The sequence below is a fragment of the Microcebus murinus genome, chromosome 25, assembly GCF_040939455.1.
Source record: "Microcebus murinus isolate Inina chromosome 25, M.murinus_Inina_mat1.0, whole genome shotgun sequence".
In the NCBI taxonomy this organism is placed as follows: domain Eukaryota; kingdom Metazoa; phylum Chordata; class Mammalia; order Primates; family Cheirogaleidae; genus Microcebus; species Microcebus murinus.
Genome location: NC_134128.1, coordinates 11,750,483 through 11,775,000, shown reverse-complemented (window position 1 = coordinate 11,775,000; position 24,518 = coordinate 11,750,483). Strand labels below are relative to the sequence as shown.

The window sequence follows — 24,518 nt, the reverse complement described above, 5'->3', positions numbered from 1 at the left end:
AAGAAAGAGGGGAGAGTAGGAATTGAAGTAGGGTGAGAGAAGGGTGCAGATAGAAGTTCTTCTGAGGAATTTCTTGAACATAATGTAGGTGTAGAGATTATGTGAGGGGCAACCTAAGCTAACACAACCTTCCAGGAGAAACTCAATAGAAAATTATAGGGCAGGACAAGGGTGAATTAAACTTCGCTGAGTCGAATTCCATGCATGGGACAATTATGCTAACCGAGGAACTGAACTTGAGGAAGACTTATTTTATTTTAAAATATAATACTGCATCTTTCCCTTGCCCACCCTTCCTGTTCTCCAATTGGCTTTCAGGTAAATATCCATCGGGTTTAGGATAGTGGTTCTTAAGCTCCAATATGGTTAAGATTCAATTTGTAGAGCTTGTTAAAAATGCAAATCTTCAAGCTTCCTCTGCTTCCTGGATTCTAAATAAGCCTATCAGGAAAGAGCCCATGAAACTATTCGATTATTTTTATGAAGACCTGGGCAAGATGCAGATGGTCCGCTAACTATATTTTGCATACTATCCAAAGATCTCCCAGTACTAAAGATACTCCTGCTAGAGGGGGTCCTCAAACTATGGCCCACAGGCCACATGCGGCCCACCAAAGACATTTATCTGGCCCTCCGGGTGTTTTTGCTGCCGCTGCCTGTCCTGCTTAGCAGCAGGTGACTCATCCCAGGCCCACAGTGCGCATGTGTGGAGTGTGCACCGCACTCTCCAATGGCCTGAGGGACAGTGAACTGGCCCCCTGTTTAAAAAGTTTGAGGACCCCTAACCCTTAGAGTGACCAGGAAATCCTTTAACTGGACATACATTGGAACCAAAGACAATGGACAGAGGGTGTGTCCTACAGTCTCTTTCTCTCTCTGTCTGAAGAAATCTTGTTGGGGTGGGAGCGTGGAAATGGTTGAAGATGGGGATTACTTTGGAATAATAAAACTGGAATTGTAGACATGGATGGATTTGGTAGTTGTGTGGAAGTTTGGATCACAAGAGGAAGAATACATTGCCTGCAGTTATATGATCCATCAGTGAGGTAGCTGGGATTCTTTTGGCTTCCTCAGTGCCCGGGATACAAAATGACTCAGTAATTATCAAATAAATTGAGTTGGTCCTGATAAAGCTATTTTTGATTGGCATCCATAAATCCAGCACTGAAAATTTCTTGGCCAACTTTAACAGGACACTTAGCCCCGAGGTGGTCTTCGCTGGTTTCCTTCATACTAAGGAACAGGCATCCCAGTGACTGAGACAGGCACAATTATTTCTGAATCCAGCATGTTCCTTATATGATGTATGATTTGCAAGATCAGCCCTGTAACTTAGTGGAACTAAGGCTAGGATAGCATTTTAAAGTGATTAACCACCAGCTCATGGACAAAAAAGTAATTTAGAGCTAATTAAAAATAAACTTGGCATTTAAGGAAAACCAAGTAAAAGAGAAGGAAAAGAAGGAAGGAACCGACATTTATTATGTTCTTCATTTATGCCACACGCATCACAAACTTGATATTGTCTAAATGACTGAATGTCTGTTAAGACCTTTTCCAAGTCATAGACTCTACCAAATGTAATTAGGAAAAGAATTGCTACCTAAAATTAAATTCTGAATATCAATTGGCAGCAATGGGTTAAATACTTCAATATAAAGGGTTGTTATCTCCCAAAGTGGGCGGGGCGGGGGGGATCCCTACAAAGATAGAGACTTTAAACACACTGGAGAATTCAGCTGCATGAGTTGATTGGTTCATAATGGAGATCTGAGCTTTTCTAATGAACCCTTTTGGCTTAAGTTAAACTACAATCAACAATAATTCTGACTTTCAATTTACCTTTCCAGTTGAATCCAGAGCTTCCCGCTTAATCTGTTTGCATCCGTTTTTAAAAAGACAGATATCCATTGTAGATGGTATCTAATGGTCTTAAGTGGTTTCTTCTCACGATGTGGGTTAGAGAACTGTGCCCACATTCCTACTCTTCCTTATAATCCTTGTTGAGGGACTTGATTGGAGGCTGGCTCGACAGGAAGAGGTTGGAGGGGATTTAGGTATTGACTATGGATTTGGGCTACACAGCTTTAAGGTAATTTTCCATCTAAAGATTCCATACTTCTATGATTCCAACCTAGAGAAAGAATGGTCTCTTTGTTTTGGAGGGAATGCAGACCTTAAAGCTGTTGTCTATAGAAAAGATCGTTCCAAAAGACCATGGAAACAAAATGGTACCAGGGTTATTCCTAAGTACATATGCTATGTGTTCCAAGCAAAAGACTGGGGTAGAGGGAGAAAGGGGAAAAACCAAGAAAGGAATCCTCCATGTGGGTCTCCATCTATGATCAGAAGAGTGAGACCAATTCCTTCAGTACCCTTCTTATTGGAGAGTCAGCGTTCAGAAATGTCACTGACATTCCAAGTGCAAATCACTGTGTTTCTCTAGCCATGTACACGCTACTGGGCAACGCCAATGGAGCCACCTGTGCAATCCCATTCAAGTTTGAAAACAAGTGGTATGCAGATTGCACGAGTGCTGGGCGCTCAGACGGATGGCTCTGGTGTGGAACCACGACAGACTACGACACAGATAAGCTGTTTGGATTTTGTCCCCTGAAATGTAAGTAACTGTTTATCATCAAGAAGAGTTTGGCACGTTTCGTATGGCAACGTGGTGATAAGAAATTGCATTTATCTAGAACATTTTTTTTCCTAGAGTTATTTCACATTTATGATTTCATTATATCCTACCATGACTCTTTATAGATGTCATTGTCTCCATTTTATAATGGAGAAAATGATCCATATCATCTGAACACTAGAACACAGATCTTTGGACTCTCACCCCAGGTTTTTTTTGTTTGTTTGTTTTTTTATGTGTATTGAGATCTTGCTAACAAGACTAGACTGTAGTCCTACTATCTCAACATTTCCTGAGCTCATTCTCAGAAGACTAGACTGTCCCAACCTTCCCTGCATCAAATGACCTCTTTTTATTTGTATTATATTTTTATTAAAAAAATTTTTTTCTCTTATTTTATCTCTTTGCTCCTACATAGATTTAAGACTTGGACAAATGACCTGTTTATTTCTACCAATTTTCAGTTATTTTCTAAGACTTGAGGGCGACTTACACTGTACACGATGCAATATACACTTAACACTGGAAGTAGGCATGTCATTCCTTCCTCCCTAATGCTTTACTTTTATGAAGCCGCAGATCAAAACCAGATTTTAAATGCAGCCACCAGCATATGGTTTGGTGGAGAGAGAGATGGAGACAGGCTCCCAAAGTTTGTGTCAATGTAACTCAAAGGTCTCCGCATGGTGAAAATGATGGCAATGGCATTCTTCTTATGTTTAATTTAAGAAGTGTCATTGAATTGAACACAGCCAGGAATCAGTGGACGTGGGTCATTTATATGCTTGAAGGTTTTTGAAAAGTGCAAATTCAAGTCCTATTGCAATCATGCAAAAGCAGTGGCATCACATTCTATTAGTGGGAAGACTCCAGGACAAACGGATTCTTGGTGTGCTTCCACGCCGCAGCAGGTTTTAGGTGGGGTGGACGACGTCAGTGTTGGGTGGCAGAGCTGGGGCTGAGCAAAGAGGAAAAGAAAGTGTCCTTTCTCCTTTGCTTCACTTTCCAAACCTTCACCCTACTGCCTGTTTGTGATGCCAGCTTCTTCCTTCTTTACCTTCTTCCCTATTGACCTGTGGCCTGCTACCGCAGACTGGAGCGAGCAGCTCCTGTTTCCTGGCACCGCCCACAACTCTCTCTCCTGCTGCCCTGCAGAGGGGCCAGGGCAGGGGCAGGACATCTGATGTGGTCTGGGGTCATCGAAAAGCCACCTGAATTGCAATAGCATCACTTACCCCGACTCAATTTTCGGGACCACAAATCCACCCATGATCACATTATCCCAAGCACTTGTTGTGCAATAATAGTACAACTTGGAAAAATACCTTAGTTTGTCAAATTAAAGCCAGAATTCTAAGAATTGTGCTTATTTATCTCTTCTGATATGTAATCTCCATTCATCTCCCTGAAAGTAAACTTGGTGTCTCGGTCCCATATATTATTGTAATTGTCTTCTGAGTGTATTCTCTCTGTTTTGGAGGAATACCCACAAAAACCTCACAGGTTTCCTGTTCATAGTGACACTGTTCTCCCATTCTTGACTGAGGTAGATGTATTTTCCTCTCTTATATTAACCTTTAGAGATTTGATTCCCATTAAAGGTTTATAGAGGTCAATTTTTTATATTAGAAGTCTTTTTCTGAAAAAAATGAGCTTGTTTTCCCCCAAGTTAAAGCAATACTTTTTTTTTTTTATTGATTAAGAAGGATTATTCTCCTTTACTTAGTAGGAATATTTCCTAAATCTGTTTCATGGAGTTTTTTAGGGGTGTATATTCAATGGGTCCAACCATGGCATCTTCCACTTAAGTGGTATTGATTCAGGAGTTGCTGGATCAATGTATGATTTAATGAATGAAATGTAGGCAACAAATGATAAATCCTTGAATACATGTTGGAGAGGTATCCTAAGGATCCTCAGTGGAATGAATTTTTAGCCTTGTTACTTCTAATGTATGTCTTTGCCACCAAATTATATATTTTTTCCTGTTAAATGTATAAGGGAAATAATTGTAAAAAAATAAAAAAAGATTGTTTGATTTCAATATATATTACAATTTTCAACTGCATTTTATTCATTTCATGCCTGCCTTAAAGGGCTTTGTAATTTCCGAATCTATTTCCTTTTGTGTTCCTTTTGAAAGAGCATTTTATTTTATATTAGCCTTAAACATGCCCTAAACTTCGATACAGGAAGATGAAGTATGAGTTATTGACCTAGTGACACTTAACATAATGTTGTCCGTTGCATTGTTTATTGTAATGTTTTCCTTCTATCTAGAGATTTATTTTCAAGTATCCTGAGAATAGGAAAAGGAAAAGACCCCATTCTCTCAATTTTCTCTAGCTTGCAACTTTGGCTTCCAACATGCCAGTTTACTGTGGGAATTTGAACTCTTTGGGGAGAGGTACAGTCAGCAAACCTATATAGTCATTGAGAAGTATGTCTGAATCCTTGATTGACAAATGGAAAATATACTTTCTTTAAGTGAAGACTCAATTGCATTTCCATTTCTGGGCATTTATATTACTTCCCCCATTCCCAGACATGAAAATAATCCCCTTTTTTAACATCTCACATTTTCTGCCATATTGGAAGCAAAACCTCCAAATTTTTAATGCTAATTATTTGAAAACATCTCTGTCTTCAAATAAACCCCAAATCAGTCTTATTTGAATGATCCCACTTGCATAGACATTAAACTCGTAAGATTTCAGATCACTCTAATTTAAATTTAGCATTACTAATTCCAATTTATTTTTTATACAAACAAATAATGATTTTCCAGTGAAAACATCTTAGAAATTTCCATGCAGTTGCCTGGATCAGATTTTGATATGTTTACTTCCTCTTTGATGTGTCATGGGGCCACAGGTTTCATATCACAGTGTGCGGTATGTGGGTGACAAAAATGTCTGCGGTCCCTTCCTCATCAGATACGGAGCACAATGAAGTATAGAGTTATTGTTCGCCGAAAATGTTTTCTGTGCATAATGCAACAAATTTTATTTGACTTCTTTCACAGTTGAGGGCAGTGAGAGCTTGTGGAATAAGGACCCATTGACTAGCATTGCCTACCAGATAAACTCCAAATCCGCTTTAACTTGGCAACAGGCGAGAAAGAGCTGCCAACAGCAGAATGCCGAACTCTTGAGCATCACAGAGATACATGAACAAACATACCTGACAGGTAATGCCATGAAAAGAAGACAGGATTGTAAGTAAAATCACGATCGCTTTGGTTCTCTATAATTTAACTTAAACGTTGACAGCACAAGGGATTGTGGACATGATGACAGAGTGGGTCCCTAAGCAGATGATGCAGATGATATGACAAATCCCCACTCTTGAAAATGACACCGGGGATGACAAATAGTTCTCAGTTCAGGAGCCGGCTTTGTTCTATTAATTGTGACAGTCCCTAGAGCCAGTGCTAAGAAGGATTCTGAGGACCAGTCTGGGCTCAGAGTAAAAGATGCCACAATCAATTATTGATGTTTTTCTTGGACACAAGGCTGGCCAAGTGTTCACTCTCCAGGTCCAATCTGAAGCCAAAAATCTTTCATGAGCATAATGAAATGATAAAATGATAAATGATAAAATGAAATGCTGCTACCCCCAGCATGGCAAATCAACTGCTGCTCTGAAACTCTGAGTTCTTTCTGCCTCTTGTCTAACTCCCAGGCTCTACTGGTTTGCAGGTTTTATTGACACTTTTTCTACAGTATATATATGTGTGTGTGTGTGTGTGTTTAAACATCTGTTCTTATAAGATTGTGAAGATTAAAAGAGCTAATGTTTGCTTGAGAAGAGAGTATCTGTTTCAGCTTCTAAAATATACACTGGGGAAACAGAGAGGTTAGGAAATCAGTGTGGGAGTGACAGCAGCCCCAATTCCCTGCCCCCTAAGTCCCCTCCCTCCAGTTTACCCGGACACTGAGCTGGATGAATTCATCTCTGTTCCTGTGACTACCGTGTTCAAAACACCCTTGGTGGCTTTTTATTTCCCATCAAATAGTGAACAAAACACATTTGCCTGACATTAAGGGGCTGTCGTCTGTCCACTTACTACCGTTCCCGTTCGTGCCTTTTGTAGCCTTGACTAAGAAAAGTCTCGTGTTCCTCATCTGTGTCTCATACATTCTCACCTCCACGTCTTTTCCTGTGTCATTTCTTTTGCTTGAAAGTGACCGAATTTTATGTAGTGGATACGCGATCTTCTCCATTTCCATCTGCATTTCTCTTACGTAGTACCATTTTTATAATAGTCACTTGCATATATGCTCCTTTCCCCTACAAGACTCTTTTATTCATTCATTCATTCATTCATTCATTCATTCATTCATTCGTGCATTCATTCCACTAGATATCTTGGACCCCTATGCCAGGCTTTATATTAGGTCTTGGGGACATCAAAGCTGACCCTGGCTTGTCCACAGCTTAAAGTCCAATGGGGAAAACAGACACAAACGAGAAAACCAGCAAATGAATAGGTACAAGTTATAGTAAGTGCCACTCAGGAAGCAAAGCGGAGGCTGTGTGACAACTGGGTTAGTGGGACAAATGACTGGACATGAGGACTGTCTCATGAATATGTATGTTCCTTCTTTCCCCCAAGGAGATCCACACAGAACCTTCCAAGGAAAAGAGTCTCAGTGAATGTTTGTTGACTGACAAGTGACGACGCAGGGAAATAAAAATAATTACTTAGACATTCAGCCTAATGCTCAGACAACTGCATAGTTAGTTCATGGCATGAAGACAGAAGACAGTAAGGGCGGTGGTTCTTAAATGGGAAGGTGCTTATTCACATCACCTGGGAACTTTGCTAAAGGGAAGACGCCCAGGCCCAGACCCGGGAGATTCTAGATCAGTAGCCTTGTGACTTGGGGCCCAGGAATCTGCATTTCATTAACCACCCACGTGATTCCAAGACAGGTGGTGGAGGGAGCTTATCTGGTAAAACACCGTGTTAGTATTTGCTCTCTGCAGGAAGCAGAGAGGAGGGGTGAAGAGAGTAGATTCTGGAGCCAGACTGCTTGAGTCCCTGCTCTGGGAAGCTGGGAGCTTTGAGCAGGGGTGCCTGAGGCATTAGTGACTTCTGTTAAAGGGGACAATATGCGTAAACCATGACAAGGGCTAGAGCGTGTCCCCCACTCTCGCCTCATTTCTTAGCACTTCGTGTTTTCAACTGTTTTCAGATGAGACATCATCTGGGACACATTCATCTGCAAATTATTATTAAGGCGACCCAGAGTAGAAAAGCACTACGATCTCACTGAGTGCATTCGTACACTTAGAGATAAAGTCTGCCTTGGTCTGCGCCATTATCCTTTTTTTTGCATTGGTCTTTGTGGCCCTTATGATATTGGGACAAAGTCTCAGAGGTACTCATCCTTACAACCATGTATAAAAATAAGGAGAGAGAGAAGAAAGCACGAAAAGAGAGGAAAATAAATTCATAGAGGCGATTAAGCCTTTGCCCTCGCTTGCTTTCTTCTTGATCCCTTTATTCTCCTTGGGATTTAATTTTTTAGATACCCCAGATTTTACAAAGCATGGCAGTAGAATAAAAAAGTGGAGTTTCTTTTCACACAAACTTATTTATTTGGATTTTTTAATATTTCAAATTATTGATGCATTCAAAGAGTAATTTTAATCTCTATGATTTTTGCTAACCGTGTCAAGTCACACTCGACATCTGAGTGCAAAGGGTTAAAAAACAGAAAAGATGACTCAAGACAGTCCCGGGCTTATCTGTGTACCCTTGGGTGGCAGAGAGAAACATGTAGCAAGAGTTGAAATGCTTTCAGTTGGCGCGTGTTTTGTGTCTTTCGTTGACCCTGGGTTGTGTTCAACGTTGAACTGTGGGTTGTGTTATCTCGACTGTTCTCGAATTTTCCTTGTGTTCTGGCTTTCTGGAAGCCAAGGGACAGAGCAGGGGTTACTTTTTACTCTCTTTACTCACTTTACATGGAAGCGAGGGGCGACGTGAGTGGACAGTGACTTTGCCCATGCGACAGACTCATTTCCTGGTCCCCCCGGGGACTCTGCTATCAGGCTTGGGCTGCAGGAAATGCTTCTCTAATCTGCAAGAGAGATTACTGTGTCCCTCATCTGAGCAAACAAGCCCCAGGAGATTCAGAGGCTGAGTTCACCTCACATACTAACTTGAATCTTATCCAAGCCTCCGGAATTTTAGTCAGCAAATGTTAATTGAAATCTGGATAAGAATGACTTCTCTAATGAGATGTGTAGTACTTCCTGCCTTTTTTTCTTAAGCCCAAAATATCATGCATTAGGGAAAAAAACTCTGACAGAGAATTTAAAAAATAAAACAGAAGAAAGCTATCCCTCCCCTCCCCCTAGTTTTGAGGAAAGATATTCACAACAGTTGGTATTTATTGAGGTATGTTGGGGAAGAATCTAGAAAACAATGGTGTGAGTGGGTGATTTGATCCATTCCGGGTTGGAAAATACGCCATTAAAATGAAAAAATAAAAAAAAAACAACCCACAGATAATTACACTTTTACAATAAGATTTCTTCTACGTGAGGATTTTGAGGAGTCAGTATCATTTTTCAAAACTGGAGAAGCTCTTTTGATGACTCTGAGATTCAGTTTGCTGTCATTTGCTGAACAGCTGGGGTGTTGCCAGACACCAAGCTTTATTTCTGAAGCTCACACGGACCTCATAATCCCCACGTTACAGAGGAGATAGCAGAGTTGGAGGGTGAGGTCAGGAAACTTGCTCAATGACTCATGCTGAGAAAATAGCTGAGCCGGAGTTCAGCCCTGTCTTCCATTTCTCCTTGCACGTGTTCTCACTCTCAAAATGTGCAAGGATCTGGAAGTCCCCAAAGCCCTAGTGGGAACCCTTAATGTAGACACCCCCGTTTCCTCCCTCCAGTTCACGTATTCCAAACTGGCGATCTGATTTCGTATTCTCTGCAGGGCCAAATGCTCATGCCCCACAGCCATTTTATCATCTTCCCTTTTGTCTTCTAGCCCGAAAAATGTTGGGACGCTCTCTTTAATCTTCAATTCCTAAATCACATTTATGACCACATATGTGCAGGATTAGGATTTACAGAACTGAAATAAGATATAGGAAGTGAGATTTGGCTTGTTTCCCTGATTATTTTTTACCAGTTTCCTTTGGTACTGCCTGGAAAACAAACTGGACCTCAGTATAGAAAAGAAAGCAAAAATACCAGTGTAGCAGCGGGCATGCATACATCTTGTATCATAAGTAAGTTAAAAGGAGATGTGCAGCCATTTCAGACAATACAGGCAGGAAGTTAAAAATTAAAAAAAAAATTTGCATGCAGAATTGATGCTTTTCATAGTGATACTAAAAACATTTGCATCTGCTTCTTTATAAAATTACAAAAGCACACTAGAGTAAACAATGGTGGGCAATGTTCATCTGCTTTCAGTGATATATTTAACACAAGGTTTGAATTTTGTTTCTAAATCACATTTTTGCTAACCCTAATTCAAAAAGGAGCTATTAACAATAATAATATTAACAATGGTAATAAAGCAATAACTTACATTTATTGGGCATATATTATATGTTAGGCTTTTTTTTTTTTAAAAGTATTAATTGGCCAGGTATGGTGGCTCATGCCTGTAATTCCAGCACTTTGGGAGGTTGAGGCAGGAGGATCACTTGAGCCCTGGAGTTCAAGACCAGCCTGGGCAACATAACGAAACCACTATCTCTACAAAAATAAGAAAAATTAGCTAAGTGTGGTGCTGCACACCTGTAGTCCCAGCTACTCTGGAGGCTGAGACAGGAGGATGGCTTGAGCCCAGGAGTTCGAGGCTGCAGTGAGCTGTGATTGTGCCACTGCACTCCAATCTGGGTGACAGAGTAAGATCCTGTCTCTAAAAATAATAAATAAATAAAATTATTAATTAATTAAAATTTTTAAGATAAGCTTCAAAGTACCTAGAGCTGGCAAGAAATGTCAAAGGAGAGATAATTCCTTTAAAGAATTATTATTATTTCTCCCTTTGCCACTATTTCTCACTATTGCTTAATTTTAATTAAGCAATCTCAGACAAAATCTACTTTAATGCTTCTTTAATCAGTGAATTACTTACAGTTTTGAAAACTCAAATACATTTATTTTCTTAACTGATGTGTTTTTAAAAATCCCAGAGTAATTGATTTTGGGAAAGAGCTACATTTAACATTTTTGAAATGCTACCTTTCAAGAGCATTTTCTCTGGAATACCTCTTTGCATGTATAGAGATAATTATTATTCAGGTTAGTACAACTAAAGAATTTGTGAAAAAAATCATCCAATGTTCGATAGTAATTATTGACCTAAAGGGAAATGTCAATATGATATGGATCCCAGAATATTGCTAAGGTACAGTCTGATAGACAGATGTCTTCTCTTAACAGCTTGTAAGTTACCTGTATGTGTGAATGAATTGGGGCAACACTTTTTAGTTGGTTTCTTTAACTTTTCTTAAAGTGACATAAGTAATAATATTATGTTTAGCACTTCATTTTTTTTTTTTTAATGAATGCAATTATGCTTGAAGCTCACCCTGGAGATTTAAGACCAAAGATTTCTTCTTTTGATAATGTCATTTCCCTGAAATGGCTTTATAATAAATATTTCTATATTTTGGGATAAAATTCTAACTTTCAGAAACCAAATGCTGAGTCTTCACTGATGACAGGAATAAGTTCTGGCAACAGGTATTGTTTGACAGCAAAGACATATATCAGAAATATCTGCCTAGTTCATTGTTCTTTGCTTAAAGGTGCTCTAACATTTAAAATTGTCTAGAAAAGTTATTATAATAATTATAACTCACAGGCAAACTAAATGTAAACAGGGCTTGAATGCACTGGAAAAACCAGATTGAACCCTGAGTTCAAATCCTGATCCACTAATACTCTTCTTCCCTTGAAACAAGTTACTTGACCTCTCTGTCCTTAGTTACTGTCACCTCATCTGTAAAATGAAGAAATTAGATCAGATACCTCCCAAGGCATGTAAAATATCTAAGTGAAATATCTGTGCTAGCTTTTAAACTTTCTTTTCTAGAACATCAAAAATAAAATAAAAATAAGTGAATTTGAATTAATTTTCATCAATTTTTAATTTTAATTTCATCTTATTTAATTTAATTTCATCTTAATATTTAATTTCATCTTATTTTTATTTTATTACTTCATTTAAAGAAATCACACAATAGGGTTTACTTTTCAGCAAACACATCCATTATTGAGTTTAGTTCAGTTTATTAAACATCAACCTGCCTAATCAATATCAATCTAGCCAATAATCCTCAAGTGGTTCTCACTTTGCAAGTGACTCTATGCTAAATGCTCAACAAACTAGGGCAACATGCAGGTCATATGATATTTAAGAAAGCCAGCTGCACTCTTAATAGAACTGTGGTACAATAAATGTAAGATGGGATTTTGGGCATTGATAAATTCCCTGTTCATTTGAATATGTGACATGAATGAGTGTGTATATAAACTAATAGAAATTGGGAAAAATTTTAGTGACTTTGAGATAGTTCCATTGGTTACATCGGACCTAGAGAGACTGGGCTTTGGTGTCATATGAACCTGGGTTCAAATTTCAGCTCTACCATGTCACTTAAGCTCTCAGTTTTCCCATCCATAAAATGGTGATAATATTACTCATCTCATAGTTTGTGAGGATTAAATGAGCAAAGATGATACTCTGAATACAGTAAGTGATTGGTAAATGGTAACTGTTACCATTGAAAATATTTGACTGCAGAAATACATCCTGTGGATAATAGTAAACATAAACTGATCCATTGATGTTTACCAACAGGTTATTTTATTAAAGCCAAAGGACAGTTATCTTTTCAATTAATTGTCTTTAATCAAAAATAATTTAGAGAGAACAGAAAATTTTTACCTATAGTTTCTAAAAAGATACAGTTAATAACAGGCTAGAGTGTTTCCCATTGGAGAGCTGAGGTCCATGTTTTCTATGTTTTCTTTTTTTTTCTTTTTTAATTTCCACATCAGGCCTAGTACAGAGTTTGAAACATCGTAACTATGATTTATTAACTTCTTAAGTAAAGCATTGTTCATGTTACCATAAACACTGAGCATTTAGAATGTAATTAATTAGAATGTAAGACAAACCAACTTAAAAATTATCATAAAATAAAATTTATGGAATAAATTCTGAAATAGAAGCTATGAGAGTGATAGGTTGAAATGTTTATTTTTCCATCATAGCAAATTTTGACTTTTGTATAAATACAAAAGAAATCTTTTTATTTCTAAAATGAAGTAAAAATGTCATTATTCAATGACAGTCTTGTCCAAACAAGAAGTGTATTCCCACTACCCTGGAGAAAGTATGTAATAGCCAAAATGATGGATGGTGGTTTGAAGCTTATTTAGATCTGAGTCAGAATCTAACAAGACCCTTGGTAGCTGATCTCTGCTTTCTGTGCCTCAGTTTCTTTACTTGTTACTCACCTTAGATTGTTAGGAGAAGCACAGGAGAAGTAGGCATGATTACTGTTACTTCCCTCGATTATATGTTGAATGCCAGTTTTGCTTTTGTTTTTCTTGTACAGGATTAACCAGTTCTTTGACTTCAGGACTGTGGATTGGTCTTAACAGCCTGAGTTTCAACAGTGGCTGGCAGTGGAGTGGCGGCAGTCCATTCCGGTATTTGAACTGGCTACCAGGTAAGGTTGAACCCCTCGGGGGTCAAATTAATCCAAATTTAGTCTCTCTGGATACCAGGAAGACCTTTATTATCTCCCATGTAGATCTCAAAGAGAAGGATTGAGAGAGGTCATCAAAAGGAGTTGATTTCTCACCTTGCTTTGAAATCTACAAGCCTGATTGAAATATACTAAAACCATACGGTTTAGTCAAAGTTCATGTTGGGTAAAATAAAAACAAAAACAAAAAAAGAAAAGAAAAGAAAGAGAAGAAATAAAATTTTAAAAAATGAAATAAAACCGTAGGGTCACACCAGCTTCCTGGGATAAGGACTTTATCTGCCATAATCATTATACACATCAATACAGATCTCTGTTTAAAGTATAAATTCTCAGAATATCCCTGATTTGTTGGGAATTATACCCAAAAGCAAATTTTGTAGCTACTCTTAAACATGATTTACTAAATATGCTAATAGGATTGCTACTATATACTTGATGTAGCATCAACCTTGTCATTATCCTTCAAAGGATCATCTAACACCTATTTGTAAAGTTTAGTAAGGTGCTTGCAAGTTTTTGTATGACTAACATTTGACTCTTTTGCCATGATTGTTTGCATTTTATAATGTTTCGTTTGAAAGTGCTTATAAATAAAATATATATTTATGACATATAATATATGATGCTAATATAAAATTTAAAGGTTTAATACATATATACATACACTATGAATTTAAGTGAACTGAAATTATTTGGGGTTGGAGAATTTCTCAAGACTATATTTTGAGTCATGAGATATTTGCACTGTTTCTGTCACTGTGACAATGACATTAACACCATTTTTTTCCTGTTTTTAATCGAATGGAGTTGATTCAAAATACCATCTCAGTTACAGATTATAATACCCCATACTAACATAAAAATTCATTAGTGCTTTTATGAACAATTTTTAGTTTGTAGAAAAATAGAGTTAGAGGATGATAAAAAATGTTCAATGGCTTTCTTATTTTTTTTGGAGGACAGAAAATGCTATGAACTAATTATTTCTGCATTGTCATAACATATAGGATAACATAACAGGATATAAAAGGAGAACTATTATTAAATATAAGTGTCCATATAAAGCAATATTCAGAGAAAACAAAAAGACTAATGACAAAACATTTTCATGTTATTCTCCAATACAGTCTGGTGTTGGTAGCTACTTGAAGTCCTCTATTGGGTATGATCCCATGCCACTCCCCATCTCCCACCCCAGAACCAATCTTGGTTTTTAAGGAAAGAGTTCAATTAAGGATTAGTGATGCCTGCTATGAGTATAGGAAAAGAGAGGCTTATCACATTGGTCACATGTTCATTTATCAGTTCAACTATGGGCAGTATTGATTTGGTGTTCTTTTCATACATTCAGACTTATTTTTTAAAGCCACTGAATGGTTTTTGCATTTGGCTTAGAAAACTAAACTCTCCATTTCCTATATTGGCTTATTATATTAAAAAAGAAAATTTTTGATAAAATAATATTCCAAATAGATGCTAAACCCTGAGAAGGACTTTGGGAGTCCAGGGCAGGAGGATTGCTTGAGGCCAGGAGTTCAAGACTAGCCTGGGAAATATAGCAAGACCCTGTCTCTAGAAAAAATAAAAAAATTTAGCCAGGTGGTGGCATGTGTCTATAGTCCTAGCTACTTTGCAGGCTGAGGCAGCATGATTGTTTGAGCTCAGGGATTTGAGGCTGTAGTGAACTATGATCACGCCACTGCATTCCTACCTATGTGACAGAGCAAGACCCTTTCTTAAACAAACAAACAAACAGACAACATAAGAGGGAATTATTTTGGCTTACATGAATTAAAATTTACTATGAAATTTCACTTCTAATGCATTCCTTCAATACATGAGGGTTACAGGACTGTCACTCAAATCTTACAACAATAATCAGCTCTATTTTCTTCTGGAATATGTGAAATAAATATTATTGCAAGAGAATATAAGATGCCTTTTTTTAATGGATGAACATTTAATTTGTCTGCCTACCCATTCAGTCAAATTCAACTGGAAAATACCAGTTGCGGTCAATTAGATCATTAGACAGTAATAATCATTTATTAGGGACTAGCCTTTTCCTCTCTTTGTTGCTAAATTATTATGCAACATTAAGTAGGTCATTTTATTTATCATTCAATTTGAGAGTGATGATTATAATATTTAACCACCAATATTTTATAATATCAGTGAGAAAATTTGGGGGTTACCTTTGGTGAAGGTGAGGAATGCAAGTGGAATATGATTGGGAAAGGAAATGAAGTTCTCCTTTTTATTAAAACAAATTCCTGAGAAGTCAGTATCAGATCAAATCACCTTCTGAAATAGTATGAGAGCTTCTTCAAACTAAAATTAGAAATCTTGTGGAATATTAGAAATTGTTCCTGAATCAATTGTTCAGTCAAGCATCCAACTGAGTAATTAACAAGTAATGCATCCATTCACTTTTGAAGTGAGAGTATTTTACATAGATGATGTAGAAAGCATGTATTCAAATATATAATAACCATGGCAAGCATTAAAGACCATGAATTTATGTCTTAAAGTTGGTAGGAGTGTTGTATTGATAAATAAATGTATAACATGGTTTATGAATTAATACCTTAATCGATCACCGGTAGCTATGAAATATATTATCATTTCTTGAAAGTTTATTTCTAGTATTGCTACCTTACCTGTTAGTTCAGTTATCCTGTTATTTTAGTCACAATAGCTATAAATTTTAAAACCTCTTTATACTTATTACTAACAATTTTTTTTGTGTGTGTGTGTGTGGCATTTAGATAACTTTTAAAACTTTCTGATGTAAACTTTGTGGAGCAGGTAATATGATTCCCATTTTGCAGAAAGGGAGAGTGAAATTCAGGCCCAGGTTATATGTATATCCACGTTACAAGATAGAGTTATTAACAGAATGTGCCCATTCACTCTGTCTGTAGGTGTGAGATGAAGGTAGTTTTAGAGCACTGATTTTAACATCATATATAAGAGTAGTGAAAAGCATGAGAAATATGGATATCGGTGCATGTGTCCATTGCAATATCAATGTCCACTCTATCTGGTTCTGTAAATCAGCTTCCAGTAAGAAATGGATGAAGGCTTAGCTGCTAATAGTATTCTTTAATGGGCTGAGTTGAAGATATTGAGAAAGAGTCTCAGTTCTGGGAACATGTCATCTTTCCCTTCCACTTCTTCCTTCCACTGGACTCTCTCTCCTCTATTGACTTTCTTTTCTGTCTCCTTTCTCTACCTGGGGAAGCTTTCTCCATGTCCTCCAATTCCCTAGCCTGGTCCTCATGGTAAGCTTGACTTAGCGTTTTGGGGTGGATATTGACCATGTTTAAGATAGCTGGTTTGGAGCATCATGTGTTCTTTTTGCTATGTACCTCTCCATGATACATACTGATACAGGGTGATGATTGTTTAAGTTTTAAGGTCTAGCTTTATTCGTTGGTAATTGGGGGGAAAAGACATTTCAAAGAGGTATACTTGTATAATCAACAGTTTAGGCATTGCAATGATCCAACAATAAGAAAACAAATAGACATCGTGTCTTTCACTGTGCAGTCAGTAGATACTTATTTGCGAATGTGCAGCAAAAGACAGAATGGGAGTCTATTAAATCTCAAGGATGAGCACATGAGGCTGGGAACAGTATCTGCTTGGAATACCTATAAGAGGCCCACTTTAACTTTTCCTTTTCCTCAAAGGAAGTCCATCAGCTGAACCTGGAAAAAGCTGTGTGTCACTAAATCCTGGAAAAAATGCAAAATGGGAGAATCTGGAATGTGTTCAGAAACTAGGCTATATTTGTAAGAAGGGCAACACTACTTTGAATTCTTTTGTTATTCCCTCAGGTAAGTGATCTCTTTGGTCTGAAGTGTATCAGATATTAGAGTTTAACGATAAATAATGTCTCAGCTTAGTTGTATCTGTATGAAATGACTCCAGAGGGTTTGTTGATAATTCATGGGGTAAACCTAAGGATATTCCTGTAATATTTTTTTGTTGGTTACTACTACTGGTTTCTAACATTTCCTGTGTGTGCTGCAGTGTTAGGGCATAAGCCTTTGACATAGATAAGAATTTTATCTTCACGACAGCCCTACAAGGTAGGAATTATCATTCACATGTGATAGCTGAGGAAAAAGATATTCATAGGATATATAAAACTTGTACATATAACCGGAATCCAAGCTAGGATAATAAATATCTGAAAGGCTTATTTTTGTCATGTTCTCACAGATCCCTTTGGGCTTTCATGCAATTCAATGTGGCATCTTATACTGGTCTTCATGGAATGGAATAAAATAATAAAGTAGTAACTGAATTTTACAGATAGGCTAGACTCCAGGGAACAAAATGAACTGTGCTCTCCATTATAATTTTATAGAAGAATTAAATTACCAAGGCAAAAATTAATTCTTTCTTCAAATTGACAAAAAACAAACTACATTTTTTTTACTATCAGCTGTTTTTGGAGGGACAATAAATGTGTTAAATGGTTTTATTTATTTTCTGCGGAGAAAACCTGACAGTGTGACATTCTTGACTTCTTTTCTCATTGACTTTGCAAACAGTGTCGTTTATTTAAAAATGTGCTTGACATGGCTAAAAGTTCAAATGGTACAAAAATGATAAAATCATCATGTTTTCTTAGCATCTCTTCCCTCTCACACCCAGTTCTCCTGTCTGGAGAAGAATTGTGTCTGGGTGTGCATTCTTACTAATTCTATGAATATATGAACAAAATGTTTATAATTATTTTTTGTCTGTTTTGTGCAAATTGCAGTATACCATGCATATATTCTTTACCCCAAGTTTTCCACTTAATAACAATTTTGTACACCATTCCATAAAGTTCTGTGTTCATTTTTTGGCTTCTCAATAGCCATTGCAGGGAGAGAATATATATATTGGGTAGTCCTCTGTTAATGGGTTTTTAGTTTGTTTCCGATCTTTTATTATTACAAACAACCATGAAGTGAATAACTTTATACACATGTTATTTCATGCATGTGATAATTCCTAGAAGTGGGCTTGCTGGATTAGGGACTGGGTGTATTTGCAATTTTAATTGATAGAGATTTGGCCAAGATCTCTAATGGATATAGAAAAGGGTCCTGGTTATTGGCTTTGATTATTCTTTATAGGCTCTCCATACTGACTGGGGACACCCTCAGGGAAAGCCGAATTATTTTTGTATTTCACCTCCTCCATGCCTCCTGTAGGAGAAATAGTATAATTCTTTCTTTTTGGAAGAGCTCATGTAATTCTCTTTCTAAGACATAGAATTCTTTTCTTTGGGGAAGGGGAGAGAATGGTTATTTTATAGGTTCTCTAGTATAGGAGGCAGAACTATGTAACTTGGCCTTATTATCAGCTTAACCTGCCAGTTTTAGGTTCCTCATCTGGAAGTATTAATTAATTATTTATTAATTAATTATCAATTAATCATTATTAATTATTATATAATTATAAATATATAATTATTATATATAATTAATAATTAATTAATTATTAATTAATACTTCCTCAAATGGAAGTATTAATACCTCTTCTTCCTGTGAAATCTTGCTCATACTCTCACGCACGCAGTAAATCCTCTACTATATCTCCCTAGCTTCACTTGCTAACCTCCACTTGACATTGGTTTCTGAACATCTTTAGACTTCCTGGATTAATTGTTCTATATTATCTATAGACTGAAATAAAGCAGAGCTTGGAAAAGTGTGTCAGAGATCAAATTTTGCAGCATGCATGATTGGCGACCCCCTTGGAGGAGAATTTAACCTCATACCCTCTTAGTCCCTGTAACACTGCCCTGTTCATCTGCAATTCCCAGATCTCTAGAGCCATTATTATCTGGTTCAGCAGCCACTAACCACACGTGGGCATGTGACATGTGGCTAGCTCAAACTGAGATATGCTGCAAGTAGAAAATACACACTGGATTCCCAAGACTGAGCATGAAAAAAATGTAAAATATCTCATTTTTTATTCCTTCAATGTTGAAATAATAATATTTGGGATATACTGTGTAAAATAAAATATATTATTTAAAGTGAAGTTTACCTGTTTCTTTTTACTTTTATTTATGATGGCTACTAGCAAATTTAAAATTATGTATGTGGCTCACATTTGTGGCTTGCATTATATTAATATTTCTCTTGGTACTCTAGAGGAACAACTAATGTTTTGTGGCTACCCCAGGGAACTCCCCTTGATTTTGCTTCAGTTGGTTGTTTTTATGTTTTAAAATATTTTTAAAGGTCATCTGTTCAGTTTTTGAAGCACTCAGTGTTGGCTGACATTATTTTCACTTTCCTAGGTAGCAAAATTTTAAAAAACCCACTAGGGGGCTCTAGAGCTATACTAACATTTTTCTTTCTTTTTCTTTCTTTTCTTTCCTTCCTTCCTTCCCTCCTTCCCCCCTCACTCTTTCTCTTTCTTTCTCTTTTCTCTTTTCTTTTCTTTTCCTTTCCTTTCCTTTTCTTGTTTCTTTTCTTATTTATTCTTTTCTTTTCTCCCTTCCCTTCCCTTCCCTTCCCTTCCCTTCCCTTCCCTTCCCTTCCCTTCCCTTCCCTTCCCTTCCCTTCCCTTCCCTTCCCTCCCTCTCTCTCTCTTTCTTTCTTTTCTTTCTCTTTCTCTCTTTTTTGTAACCACTGGAAGAGCACAAAATCTCAATTGCATTGGGGGGAATAGAATTGTTAAAAATATATATTTTTCTATTGCAATAATCCAGTGTTTGGGCATCATGACTGATTATTTACTTAAATGACTACTGAGCATAGAACTCTGGCCTTAAACAAAAGTATTCCAGTTACTATCTGCCTTTAAGGGATAATGGGCCCAATTCATTAAAAGAACAGCAAAGAAAGGTACCCCATATTGAACATTTACTAAGGCAGCCATTTGAGAATATTTAACATCAAGCTTAAAGAAACATATAAATTGACTTTCAGTTGGTAACATAGTCCCTCTCTAAACAAAGGATGTTGCCAAATTGCTATTTGAAATCATGTCCATAAAATAGTAATAATCAACTGCCGTATATCAAATATAACTTCAATTCTGTTTTCTCATCCAACACTCAATGCACCTGCATGTGCCAGGTTCAAGGGCAAATAGGAATGAATAAGGTGAATCTTCACCTTAAAACATCTTTACCATCACCTTCCTCAGCTCATTATCATTAAAGTAAATTTTTGCAGTGTATAATCAAGATGATGCAGTTCGACCCTAACTATTAGTAACAATAAGGAAGATGTTGACCACTGGCTTAACAAAATAATAATTATGTGGTATTTGTAATTTATATGCATGTTATTCTTTTCTAGTTCAGAAGAACACAGAATGGGTAGTTTAATATTTTAATATGAGTATTAATATTCTTTGACTTTTTTTTTTTACATCTATGGATACTTTGGTTCATGTGATGTGACTTAAGATCACACAACTTGTGGCAAATTCAGGTTTCATGGGGAAAACTTCTGAATTGCAATCCCTCCCCTAGCCACAAGAGAACATGTCATTTTTTGGGAACAAGTAAATGGTAGTGGATCCCTTCCGAGGCACAAGTGGCTGGCTACTGCTGCTATGGGTGAGGTGGCTTCTTGGTGGCCCCCATCCCCCACCCATTCTACTGCCTGCTTCAACATTGCTCTGTCCCTTGCCTGCCTTCTGAGTACTGCCTGTCCTCTGAAGAGTGACTGGCTCCCTAATGTCAACAGGATAAAGGTAAATTAAAATCTTTTAGGGGATGTATTAACTATCCAACCTTTCAGGCCTCCCGCATTTAAACAGCGCATAATAGATGCTTAGTACAGATTTGCTCCTACGACGTAGATAAAATTAGACAGTCTGTTGTACCTTAGTGTAGTCTTGTTGTATGTACAACTTTTAAAAGAGTTTTCCCATCTGATTATTTTTACAGTAAAAAATGGGTTCTTTTGCTTTTTTAGTCTAAAGACAAAGAGGATATGTCTAATCTATCTTTTGTGAATATATATGGCAGAAAAATGAAGAATAAATATTACCTTTCTTTGCCTAATAACTAGGAACTGTTTCATGTATAGAATGGTGAAACTATGCTTACAATTTTTAACAAACCTTCTCTTTTAAATGTTTTCCAAATTGTTTTTTTTTTTTTTTCCTAGAAAGTGATGTGCCCACCAACTGTCCTAGTCAGTGGTGGCCGTATGCGGGTCACTGTTACAGGATTCACAGGGAGGAGAAGAAAATCCAGAGGGATGCCTTGATCACATGTAGGAAGGAAGGAGGTGATCTTGCTAGCATCCACAGCATTGAGGAGTTCGACTTCATTATCTCTCAGCTAGGATACGGTGAGAAACCTTACACTGGTAATACGCTTGACTCTAGTCCCGTCTCTCCACCCATCTCTGGACAATTTAATAATACATGTCAAATTTAATCCATTTAAATTAACAATTACACGAGCAAGTTAATAAATGCAATAACAAATGCTAGTCGTATTGCCCATGTGAAAACTGTATGGTAATTGAAAGAACTCTTATCACTAAAAGATAATTCAATTTATTTTTGTTTGTTTGTTTTACTATGTGATCAATTTCTGGATGGCTTTTCAGTATTATCTTTCTATAAATTACCTGGATTCAGAGTGGTCTGTCTTAAACTTGTCAACGATGTTTCATTCTTTGGAAATGATTTGTGTGAAATACATGTGTGTATTTTCTTTTTTGTGGTCCATATTTTATCTCTCAAGGAACCATGTCACACTTGCAGATTTTCTTTTCTTTAGGAATCTAGCTAATGCTGCCGCTAAGGGATTGAACACTGAATGGAATGGATTTTTTTTTTTTTTTTGAGTGGTTAGGTGTTGCCCTACACCTTTTACAGAAATTTATGGCTCAATTTTAGGCATCTAATTTTCAAAATACAGAGAAAATGTACTAACTAGAAAAAAAATGGATAAAAGGAGTTGGGAGTGCTTGTGTTGAAGAAGAGTGCGTTGAGAAACCACATAATGCTAATGTGCATTTTGCAGTCCTTGTGATTAAATGATTATCATTTTCATCTTGCACTGATGAGGCTGCTGAGCAACAGCCGCAGCTGTTCTTCATTTCCCTCCAGCAAAACAAGAGGAAATGGATGGTGGTGATGGTGGAGGCAGTTTCCTGACACTTAGTGCCTAGAAACTGGTGGGGGTTGGAGGGAGGAGGGGAAAAGCAATTAACAAATAGATGAGGACAAAGTAGAGGACTGGCAGAAAAAGAGACTTAAAAGATCCCCAAACTCTACTACTCCTGGCACCTGTCCCAAATGGAATTCATCTCATTGATTGTCATAGGCCATTATAATAGCCGGCTGTAGCCTATTCACAATTTCTTTCTTTTTCTTTTCTTTTTTTTTTGAGACAGAATCTCACTCTGTTGCCTGGGCTAGAGTGCCGTGGTGTCAGCCTAGCTCACAGCAACCTCAAACTCCTGGGCTCAAACGATCCTTCTGCTTCAGCCTCCCAAGTAGCTGGGACTACAGGCATGCACCACCATGCCCAGCTAATTTTTTTCTATATATTTTTTACTTGGCCAATTAATTTCTCTCTATTTTTAGTAGAGATGAGGGGGGTCTCGCTCTTGCTCAGGCTGGTTTCGAACTCCTGACTCTGAGCGATCCTCCTGTCGGCCTCCCAGAGTGCTAGGATTACAGGTGTGAGCCACCACACCTGGCCCACAATTTCTTGATTATTTTATGTCTATCTAGCCTAGAAAATTCAGACTAAAAGATGATAATGGAATCAAAACTGATTATATCTGAATAACAGTTACTTACATTTATCATGACACTTATAATAATAGCTAATCACGTTTGCCAAAGAATCAGCAGGAAACAGGTTAGTTGTGCTATAGAACTTAAGTGCAAATTTTGCTCTACTTTCTAGCACGTGATGTAGTAATAGAAGAAGCTGATATTTTTATGGCTATAATTATTTTGGGAAGTCGGATGGCCACAGTTGCTTTTATATTCTGCTTGAGAATTAGTAAATGAATTAGAAAACCTTCCACTTAAAAAAATTACTCATAAGGATTTATTTATTTGAAACAATAAAATGATTATTAATAAAAGTAAAGTCATAAAGCTAAAATTATTGGTGTTAAAACAAAAGCCTAGGAAAAACTGGTTTAGCTAGTCGAGATGGTATCTTTTATATTAACCTTTGAAATATATTTCAAGTGGATACATTGGGACCTGCACCTGTAAGTTATGACTATACCAACTAACTAGTTATGACTTCACCAACTGATTTATCAAAATCAACTTAACAACTTTGTACTCACATATTATGCATTTTTGTGGGATCAAGATTGGATTTAGGAATTGCAAAAGCTATAGGTGGAGAACAGTTTAGTGAGAAGAACATGTATAGGAAACTCTTCATACTTTATTATAATTGTGGGACTTAGGAGGTTGGTATTTCATTGGTCTTCAGCTGAAATCCTTGAAGGGTACATGATTTCACTGTGAAGCCTGTATTTGTTGCTTAAAAAGTCATGATTTGCCAAATCAAGTGAAAGGAAAAGGGCATCAGCTTGGCAATGCCATTCAACCCATGGCATTGGAAACATCTGTTGGGACTGGCACGAGGCCAGTCAGGGACTTCTCTAAAAGCAAAATTGAATGACAACTTTTAGGAGGAAGAGGCTAAACCACTTAGGGAAATTCTTATACAGTGTGGTAGTTTCCTCCTTTTCTATACTCCATCTTTACAATCCTTTGGCAAGTAATTTTGTTTTGTCGTTAAAAGATAATACATCCAGCATTTGGGATGGCATTCCTAGTTGTGCAAATTAAATAGACATTGGATTGTGTATTCTTTGAATTTTTTTTTTTTTTAATTTGGAAACGTTTCTTTTTCAGCCAGGAAATCCTAGACCTTCAATCACTTCAGTTGTGTCTCATTTTTGTTGTGATATTTACAATTTTTCAGAATAACTACTGATGTAATCAATCATGTTCTCAATAGAATCTCAAAACAAAATAATCACATTTTAAATCTATATTGGTTTTGTTTTAACCTTATTTGTTGTTTAAGTTTTGCTAGTATTTCACAACATTTTATGGTAAAAACAATTACAGATTCACTTATA

At 36.9% G+C, this 24,518-nt stretch overlaps 1 protein-coding gene across 1 annotated transcript in view; it reads left to right on the top strand.

Moving 5' to 3' along the window:
* Nucleotides 1–24,518, top strand: part of MRC1 (mannose receptor C-type 1) — an 85,260-nt gene that overhangs the window by 13,571 nt on the left and 47,171 nt on the right. The window contains exons 3-7 of the mRNA XM_020284087.2: nucleotides 2,447–2,620; nucleotides 5,667–5,831; nucleotides 13,249–13,362; nucleotides 17,100–17,246; nucleotides 21,549–21,734. Of these exons, the coding sequence (XP_020139676.2) occupies nucleotides 2,447–2,620; nucleotides 5,667–5,831; nucleotides 13,249–13,362; nucleotides 17,100–17,246; nucleotides 21,549–21,734 (786 nt within the window). The remainder of the gene's footprint in view (nucleotides 1–2,446; nucleotides 2,621–5,666; nucleotides 5,832–13,248; nucleotides 13,363–17,099; nucleotides 17,247–21,548; nucleotides 21,735–24,518) is intronic.